A 9,705-nucleotide genomic window follows, 5' to 3' on the forward strand; every position below is an offset into this window, starting at 1 on the left:
CAATATAGTGATTAGGGATATATTTTTGGGAAAGAGTAAACAAGATTAATAGTGTTTTGGGGGGCTTAATTTATTTATTTATTTATTTATTTACCATTTTATTAGTATTATTAGAGTACAGTTGACTGGAAGTAAGGGGAGAAAAGTAGAAAGATGACATACTGTATAAAAAAGGTCCCTGGCTGGACTCATCATGAATGTTGCAATTACATGGTCAGCTTCTTATACCACTAGACTGACAGGACACCCCAGAATAAAAATCATTTACATCACTTCTTTACATATATCATATACATCTACACACACACACACACACACACACACACACATATATATATATATATATTTAATTGATTTTAAATTCATACACACACTTCAGACAGGATGGAAACTGCGATTTGACTGGTTTGCTTGGCACTCACACATATGACTCTGTTTCCTATTGTTTATCTCTGTATTTCAGGTAAGGGCGCTCTGGCCTGTCAGTCCTGTTATGACGGCTTCACTTTTATGGGTGGCTTCTGTGAATCCAAGTGTCTTGTAGGCTTCTATGCTGCTTCACAGGTGACAGACAGCTTGACACAGACCGTGTGTTACTTAATTTACAGAGTGTTTTTATGCCTCCAAATCAGCGACAGGTCAAAGGTCAAAGGTCAAAGTCGTGGTGACCTCACAAATAACACAGTTTTGGCCTTGTGGATGCAATATCTCTTTAACGCCTTGAGGGAATTTCTTCAAATTTGGTAAAAATGTTCTCTTGGACTCAAGGATAAACCTATTAGATTTTGGTGGTTAAAGATCAAAGGTCAAGGTCAGTGTGACCTCACAACACACTTTTTAGCCATTACTCAAGACTTCACACAGCAATTACGACAACATTTCACACAAATGGTTATCATTTTATATGACTCTGGATGAACAGGGATGTAATATGAAACTAGTCTGAGTTGTGGAGGCATATAACCATGAGGTGGGTAATTCTAGTTGTTTATATTCAACTGACTTGTCATATTTTCCTCATGAAAAAACACACATTATAGCTAAAACATGTTAGAGTTTTTTCTGCAGTTTGACAAGGCTGTACTGAGATAAATGTGAAAAAGTGATACTTAGACTGCTGTATAACTAAAACTTCTTTTGCCCCAGGCCTCTGACTGCAAGGCGTGTCACTCATCCTGCCTGGACTGCAGAGGTCCCAGCATGTGGAACTGTACTGTGTGCCCTGTACTCTTGTCTGATGATGGCCGCTGCTTGAGTTGCTGTGGAAATAAGACACGCCACAATGATAAACCAATACCTAGGGAGTGCTGTGACTGCGATGCATCACAAGGTAAAAAACGAACCCACACTGGAGCACAGACTTCCACAAGAACACACACTGATCACTGATCACCTCTTATGTCATCTGGTCAACGCAAATTGCTCTTCTGGCTTTTAGAACACATGCTTGTATTCATACTTGTTCCTGGAAAACAGTGTTCATGTGTATGTGAGTCACCAGTCATCTGCCATTTGTAATGGTTGCCCTATATAGATGATCCAGTTAACAGCTTTCCTACTGTGTGGACGTGAGTTTCATCTTCTTGCCAAACAGAGGTTTGCAGTATTTTAGAGTGATGCTAAATATGTTCCAATTACCCAGGAAATTTCCAAGCTTTTTTGGCCTCTAGTCATCACAGACAAGACTGCATTCATGGGAACTAGCACCTTGTAAAACACACATTGATCACAAACAAGCCCAGCATACAAATAACATTGGTCTAATGTATTCTAATAGTCTGCTCTATCTCCTTCTTCTCAGATGAGTGCATCATGGGTGTGAACTTTGTGATGGGGGAAGCTAAGGATTTTGAGGTTCAATTTCATACCGCCAAACTCTTTGTTACTGCTTGTGTTCTGCTTATTGTCTCTGTGGGTGGAGGGATCTTCCTCTTCCTCAGTGCTCGATCTAAATCCCTCGCCATTGCACCCAAAACCAAAGCTGGAGGCTATGAAAAACTGGACACCAATGGAGGTGTCACCACACAGCCCGCCACCTACTCATTAAGCGAGTATAGCGACCGGATCATTGGATGTGAAGATGATGAGGAAGAAGACGATGATATTGTCATCGTCATGGGACAAGATGGGACAGTGTATCACAAGTTCAAGTATGGACTCTTGGATGAAGATGACATTGAGCTAGAGTACGATGATGAGAGCTACTCATACAGATGAAAATAAAGCCTTGACTGGACAGAAAAAGCTCTTCCTTACAAAGTATAAATATGTTGTGAACATAGTTTCTTGTTTGGAAAGTGCTTGAAATAGAGAGGGGGACTGAGCAGTCATCAGCTACATGATGTTTATTTTATTTTATTTTATTTTTTAACTTGGATCTCTTCAGATCATGTTAGGACATTTAGCAGGTGGTACAGTCATGTGAAGTAGCAAGCACAAACTACCTTTAGAACAAAATGTTTTTCAGTGACATGATTAGGAATGACACAAATAGCCAAATATAACATTTGGCCATTTTGGTGTTTCATGTTTGTCTAAAACACAACAGAAGGTTGGAGGCAGAGAACATGGGCTGTAGTTGACATTTCCTGATAATATTTGTGTTAGTTGCTTCCTACATTTCCGATGAATTTAGATTATTTATGCTCTTGTCAGGGTGACTTTTCATCATGATAACTGATTTCAAAACATTGCCAACCTGCTATCCTGCCACAGATTTGTTCACTATATGAAGTTACAGTTGATGGGAGTATCAAAAAAGAGACAGGACAGAATTGAATGACATATTCAGGTAATGTATGAGAGACAAAACTGAGAATAAACGTTGGATGTTTGCAAAGCACTGAGAAGATCTTGTCCAAACCTGGTCAGAAAATTTGGTATAAAAATCTAGCTTAGACATATACAATTAATCAAATTCCTGGCAAACCTGCACAGGTAATCTAGAGTGAGTTTGCTTATTAAGTCACTGTCAATGTCAATCTTGTCTTTTGCCTCAACATTCCCTTGATTAGGGTTGTGTAACAGATATATTGTAAGAAGAGTTAGATCTTTTTGAGTCACAATCCTCAGGAGAAGTTGTGAATGTGTTGACAATAATATTAATTTTCATGTGTTTCCTTACATTTTCTAGAAAAAATCTGTTCATTTGAATATAAGTTTTGCTTTTGTTCTATGTTTACAGCATACATTGATACAATATTTACTGTATGCTGATATTGCTTGAGGATAATCTTACACAGTGGTAAAATCATATTAGTTACAGTTTGCAGGGGTAGACTTTATATCAACAGAACTTTGATTTTTCTGAGACAAAACATGTCATATGACACATCAACCCATCAGGGCTAGCGTACATTTCATTTCATTTAATTGCAAATGGTAGTTTATGTTAATGATTATCAACCCAATTCACTCCAGAATGCCTATTTAATATACTGCATCTGTCCCTCCATCATCTGCTTAAAAGCATTTACAGACTTTAATCACATTGTAATTTTACTGTTCTGTTGTGCTGCATTGTCCTGCATCTTTGTTTAACTCGACTGTATTTCACGCTGCAATAGTCCCCTCAAAATTCAAAACACTGAAGCACAATCTGATCTCTAACCCTTTGTGGAATATTGTCTGCGCCTGTTTCTGTGCCTACTTAAAACACGACAGAAGGTTGCAGGAGAAGTGATTTTCCCAAGCTTTTTATTAGAACATTTTCTTCTAGTCCTGCTTTAATGCTTTGACTACACTGCTACACATCTTGCTTGTGTGGTCTCACAGAGATAATAACAGATCTGGATCCTCCTATGTTAAGTGTGAAGAGTAAATAATCAGTATTTTTCAATGTACCCTGTTGAAGTGAAATGTGTGGTGAATGATTGTTTCATAATAAAATTGGATCTGCGAGTGTGCAGTTGAGTTATGAATTAACCTGCAGATGTGCTGTTGTATCGCATCAAAACCAACACAGAGGTGACTAAGCTTAGTAATATGTTGAAATTAGATTTGGTGTGTGATTGGGTTACATATGAAATCCGAACTAGTGTATACTTATTGAAATAAATGAAGTTCATTTGTGAGCCTATTTTCACATATCCAAGTTTGGTCTTAATTTAGCTGGTTCCTGATCTGTGTCACAACCATACATTTGCACTGTGTTATCCAAACTGCATAAGAGTGCAACAAACATACTGGTCTATTTAATATTCAGTATTCTCACACAAACCGAATATGAAGACCCTCTGGAGATGTTTTGGAACTATTACCTTTACACTGCATCCCCAGCAGAACGAGTTGAGTCCAGTGTCTTATCTCATACCAGACTGAACAAATAGACACACCACTGAGCCAGGGACATCTGCCCCTGTCCCCCCTTCACACATATTAGCTTAACATCAACTTGTCGTCAGCTTTCCCTTCCTGAGCCTTATCATGTAAAACTAGCGCTTCAGACCTCAGGACTTGCAGTGACATTGTAACAACTATAAACACATTCACATACCCAGTGTGTCTGTTTGACTTTTCATTTCAAATGAATATACTGTATATATAGTAAACATGATTTCCAGACCACATGCATTATCAGGCCTAATACAAACTTAGAAATGTATTTTGATCAAATGTTTTATTTGCTTAAATTATGTAAAATACATGGACGAAAACATAAATGAGGTCTTGAACCTTTGACTTTACATGAAATAACCCTGGTCCCTGTGTAAACTAGGACAAGCACTTGCAACAGCCTGGAAAACATCTGACCCATGAAAGCTTCCCTCATATACTCTGATAGGTTTAAAGACAGAGCACATTACAACTTGGAGTTACAGTGAGATTTCTTCAGTATCATAAGTGCTATAGTGGATGAACATTAACAATGGATTATATAGTATCCAATATATATATAAAAAAAGCTTTATATAGCTGGGAATCTGTCAACATAATTACAGTGAAGTATTGCTTCGGGATTTCTGATTCTTTCATGCTTTCAAATGACAATTTTCAAGCTTTAGTAAAGAAACTACATTGATTACAATGAAATATATAAAGATGACCAGACTGAGAATGGCAGAGGTTATGTCAAAAAACAGCGACATTCTTCCTGTGAGAGGATCACAGCTACTGCTGCATCATAAATGCACATATCTTTTACTCCTAAATAGCACTCCTAAATAACACTTTAATAAAATACAGTACAAACTTAAAATCCAAAATCACATAGATGGACTTATACAAGTCATTCATTTACAGAAGTTGTATACACATAAAAGTTAAATGTTTGACTGTTTCATGTAATTTTCTTTGCAAAAGCTCAACAGGTGCAGGCACACACACAGATCTTAAAAAAACACTATAAAGAGAGGTATTTCTCTTACAGGATTTGTCAACAGTTTTTGAATATATTTCTTAAAATTCTGACAGACCCAATGAAATCAATAAATGAAACTGTAATATATGCTTATTGATAGAAAGAATTTTATGTCTTTTGTAGGTTTTTCTGTTCAGACTTCCTTTCCGTCCTTTCATATTTATGTGGTATAAATTTGTATTCAACGCTTCAAAGACTGTTGCCCTCTGTAAATATCAGAGTAGGGAAGAGGAGCTGTGGACGTTATTCTTCTTCATCTCATCTCACCTATCAGTGTTTTACTATTTGTAACAGACCCACGGAGACAAGTGGACTGTAGGTCTAAGCATCAGGCAAGCTACAATGAAGGGGGAGGTGGGGGAGAGAGCACAAAAACTTTACCGACATGGATAAGAACTTCCTTCCTTTTCAAGCCGTAGTGTTCCACAGGTCATCTGATCACGTGAATGTTGAAATTTTAAAAGCCTATGCTTAAAACATGTTATACACATCTAATTAAATACATATCTAGTTCCAATTATTCAGTGATTCCAGTTTACAAGTATTCAGATTTTTTCTGCATAATGCATCAAAAACCCCAAATCCAGTGTCTGGTTCAATGTAAAAGTGTCATTCATTTTTTAGGGCAGTACAAGACTTGTGGCACACAAACCATTTTCTCAAGAGGAAAATGAAAGAGCCAAGGAAGGATACTTTAACACCATTTACATAATTTCATTATTTTAACTCCCCGTGTTCACACAGATGCCTTGCATTTAGTCACATTGTTGCATAAAGTTATCTAAATATGTGAACCATGTCTTTGTTACAGATAATAATGCCAAGACTGTCTCTCTAACCATCTGACACAGAAACATATCACAACAGAAAATGGACTCAATAAGTGACATATTTACCACCTTGGCTAGCTAGCGCTCACAGAGCTGAGTTTATGGTCTATATTTGTGTCGTTCCTTAAATACAGATTATTACAAAACTGTTTGTATTTTCTGGTCACCCTCATCCTGAATCTGTATTTTATTTTAGGTACCTTCTCACGTAAAGGATTCCAGCGGGAGCTGTGATATTCAAGAGCGGCATACAGCAATCTGGAAATCTAAATCCGGATCTAAACAAATGAACATCATCTATCAAGTGACTGACTGCAACAAACCGATAGAGGACGTTAAAAAAAACTCTTTGAACACAGAAACACTAACAAAGTAAAAGCAAAAAAAAAAAACATAATAAAAAAGATGGGTTGTTTGTGATTATGTCTATGTGCAGCCAAGGGCGACAGCTGAGAGATCTCAGAATGAGGCTGTGCATTTTAATGAGTATAAATACACAAACCTGTGTGTATACAGAAATCTGTGTGTGTGTGTGTGTGTGCAAAGTGAGGCAGTCACAGCCAGCTGTCAGTGACCATTCATAATAGTCTGTGACGTAGATGCTGTGGTGCAGGGCAGAGCCGAAGATGAGCTGGGAGAGCTGGTGAAGAAGTTGTCGTCTCTTAGTTTAAGATTCTCTGGCAGCTCCAGCTTGACCTTGGCCTCCTCAATGTCGTTGTTGATGGCTGCGATGAGGGCTTCTGTTCAGATTTAGACAAAGACATGCAGAAATTTGATGTGAGTGTGATAGAGTTGGAAAGACAAAAATAGAAAGAGTCAAGGGGGAGACGGGGTTGGTGAAGAAGAAAAATAGTCAGATCAAAACTGGGAGTATGAAAAAAACCTATCTTTGAAGTGTAGGCAAAGAAAAATGGTGTCTGTGTGTGTGGGAGAGAGAGAACGGTGACATACCAAGTGAGCTGTAGCTTCTCTCTGGTCGGATGTAGCCCACCATGACAACACTGAGAATCTCACCATAAAAGTCCTCTTTGAACGTGTGAATCACATGGGTCTCCTGGAACCCAAAAAATATTTACATTTATTTTTACTAGAGAACAATAAATGTCAAAATGTGTGTGTGTGTGTGTGTGTGTGCAAGTGTAGTTTACAATACAATTTTATAAATTAATGAGTACTTACCATGGACTTCTTGGTGTTTTTGTAATAAGGGTTCCAGCCAATGCTCATCACCATTTTGTGGACATCCCCATTACCCACGCAGGCCCAGCCATAGTAGATTCCTGTGCTGATATCTGTTGGAAGATTGTCCACCACTGAGTCTGGGAAGTTGGCTGGAAATGGGAAGGTGAAAGGAAAAAAGGGTCGAAAGGCGGAAAGGAAAAGATTAGCATGTAAGGTCTGCTAGAGAATTGATCTATGTGAAATTAGGTGAGTTTCTTGCACTAGATATTTGGAGAAACCAACTGGCTGAGAAGATAACCAGTGCTAGAAATTCATACACAACATTTTCTAATATATTGTTAGAAATTCTCACTTCTCATGGGTACCAGAGAAAAACATTGTCATCACCTGAAGCGCTGCAGGGTTAGACACAAACCTCCTTTATAAAGCGGACATTATTTGATCTTTACGTTCAGTTGACTTCTCTGTTCACCTTTCTGGGGCTAAAGCAAGCGACCTGTCTCTGTTTAAAGGAGCTGCAGTGAGTTGTCTCTCACATTAAACAGTGATTACAAAAAGGAGACTCTGGAAACTTTTCTTGTGCATCAATTATGTTTGTAGGTTAATATCTTTACTTCAGTCTGACTTATCATCAGAATTATTCTGAATCCCAATTTGAAAGTGTAAAACACACTTCGAGAGAAGAGCCAACAATGTCACTAGTTTTGGGCTTCCACCTACAAAATACTGTTAAATACTGCATGATCTATTCAAGGGTAAATGTTTATCATTACAAGTTTAAGATTTGCTTTTCAATTGATTTGACGGGGTGGCGACCACGTCGGATGATTAACTTCTGCATTATTTATTTGCATATTTTATCTGTAAGATATGACGCGACTACACGTTTCTGGAACAGCCATCGTTGCATAATAGCTATTATTTCGGTAAATAACAGCGCTTTCATTATCTGTCAAGTGCAGTTACCCAACTCACATTTACCGCAAAAAAAAAAAAAACACGAAACATGCGCACTAGTTGCGTAAAAGGTGTTGTCACGTCATCAATACTGTACACGCGTTACGTAGCCAGAAACTAATTACTCCACCAAAGACTGCCAGCGCTGTGGTTATTGTCGTAGCTTACTCTGGCTGTCTGGCTCCACGTTAATAAGAGCGGTCCGGACTGACCTAAGGCTACCTACGTAAGAAAGGGTACAGCCGTACGTGTTACTGAAAATATCTCATACAGATTAATGGCAAATGATCAACTCACCTGTGGGAATCCCCAGTTCTTTGCTTCCTCTCCCAAAACCTCTGATGACCTCTCCCCGGCAGAAGAACGGAAGACTTTTCATGATTGGTTTTCCGACAACAGCTAGCTGTCTTATACTGACGCTGCAGAATGACCTCGAACGACACAAGGAAGTCGGACTGGCTAATGAACCAGCACCGTACTGTCGACCAGCCCCTCTCTGACAGCCAGCAAGACTGAAATCTGACCTTCGTGGAGTTCAAAGTCCGTCCTTGTATTTGGCTGTAGCTTCACTCGTCTGAATAGTTGAATGAAGTTCAACCTTAGCCACTGAACAGTGACGGTAACAGTTCAACAACTATGCTAGCTAAGCTAAGTACTGTTAGCTTTGTAAGATTCACCCTGCTCCTAAAACGATTTTAACCAAATGTGTTGGTTATACAGTACTTGAGAATGGCAGTCCCGGTTTCTCTCAGGTCCACTCACAGTATGAAGGTAAGAAACGATGTCCCGGTGTTCGCAGAGAGCCAGTGATGTTACATGTGTTGAGCTCATCTGCGTCCCAAACGCCTCTGCTGATGTCATTGAGCCGGGAGTCACGTGTTGCCTTCAGGTGTTGTAGGAAATGTAGGAACTACAAACGACTAACATTGGAAAGGGCGACGCAAATTTACAGCTGGATGTCCTGATACTCTAAGGGCCCAAGTATTGCCCTCAGGAGGTGGGAACCCATTGTAAGTTCTAGAAAAACTTCAGTATAGTATCATTACATAATTTTTCCCCCCAGATCAGCAAATGTACACTCATAAAAGTATAATCTATTTATTGGCGTACAATATGTTGTATTTCCTTTAAAATATAAGGTCATTCTTTATCAGCCCACCATATTACAATGCTGAATTGACGGTGTAGCCCCTTGTGGATATACGAAGGCCGTTATTGGTTATACCTGTGAGGTTTGTTGGTAGCTTCCTTTGGTGTTTGACTCCAACCCATACATCCATGCTCCAACCACAAGAGGGCGACATATCTTTTCCCAAGCAACCAAAAACCATGGCCTAGAGTGCTCCCCCCCCCCCCCCCCATTTCAAAGTCAGCATG

At 38.9% G+C, this 9,705-nt stretch overlaps 2 protein-coding genes across 2 annotated transcripts in view; one reads left to right on the forward strand and one right to left on the reverse strand.

Moving 5' to 3' along the window:
• Positions 1-3,920, forward strand: part of pcsk5b (proprotein convertase subtilisin/kexin type 5b) — a 74,446-nt gene extending 70,526 nt beyond the window's left edge. The window contains exons 35-37 of the mRNA XM_071483053.1: positions 464-564; positions 1,147-1,330; positions 1,802-3,920. Of these exons, the coding sequence (XP_071339154.1) occupies positions 464-564; positions 1,147-1,330; positions 1,802-2,217 (701 nt within the window). The 3' untranslated portion in view covers positions 2,218-3,920. The remainder of the gene's footprint in view (positions 1-463; positions 565-1,146; positions 1,331-1,801) is intronic.
• A 679-nt stretch (positions 3,921-4,599) lies between these two features.
• rfk (riboflavin kinase) lies at positions 4,600-9,222 on the reverse strand. Its single transcript, XM_071483057.1, has 4 exons — positions 8,626-9,222; positions 7,369-7,520; positions 7,141-7,243; positions 4,600-6,929 (listed from the first exon to the last, which is right to left on the reverse strand). Exons 1-4 carry the CDS (start codon positions 8,705-8,707, stop codon positions 6,757-6,759), a joined length of 510 nt encoding a protein of 169 aa, XP_071339158.1. The 5' UTR covers positions 8,708-9,222; the 3' UTR covers positions 4,600-6,756.
• Positions 9,223-9,705: the final 483 nt, after the last annotated feature.

The sequence above is a fragment of the Trachinotus anak genome, unplaced genomic scaffold (genome assembly GCF_046630095.1).
Source record: "Trachinotus anak isolate AG129_WGS33_773 ecotype Australia unplaced genomic scaffold, CSIRO_AGI_Tana_v1 ptg000008l, whole genome shotgun sequence".
Taxonomy (NCBI): Eukaryota; Metazoa; Chordata; class Actinopteri; order Carangiformes; family Carangidae; genus Trachinotus; species Trachinotus anak.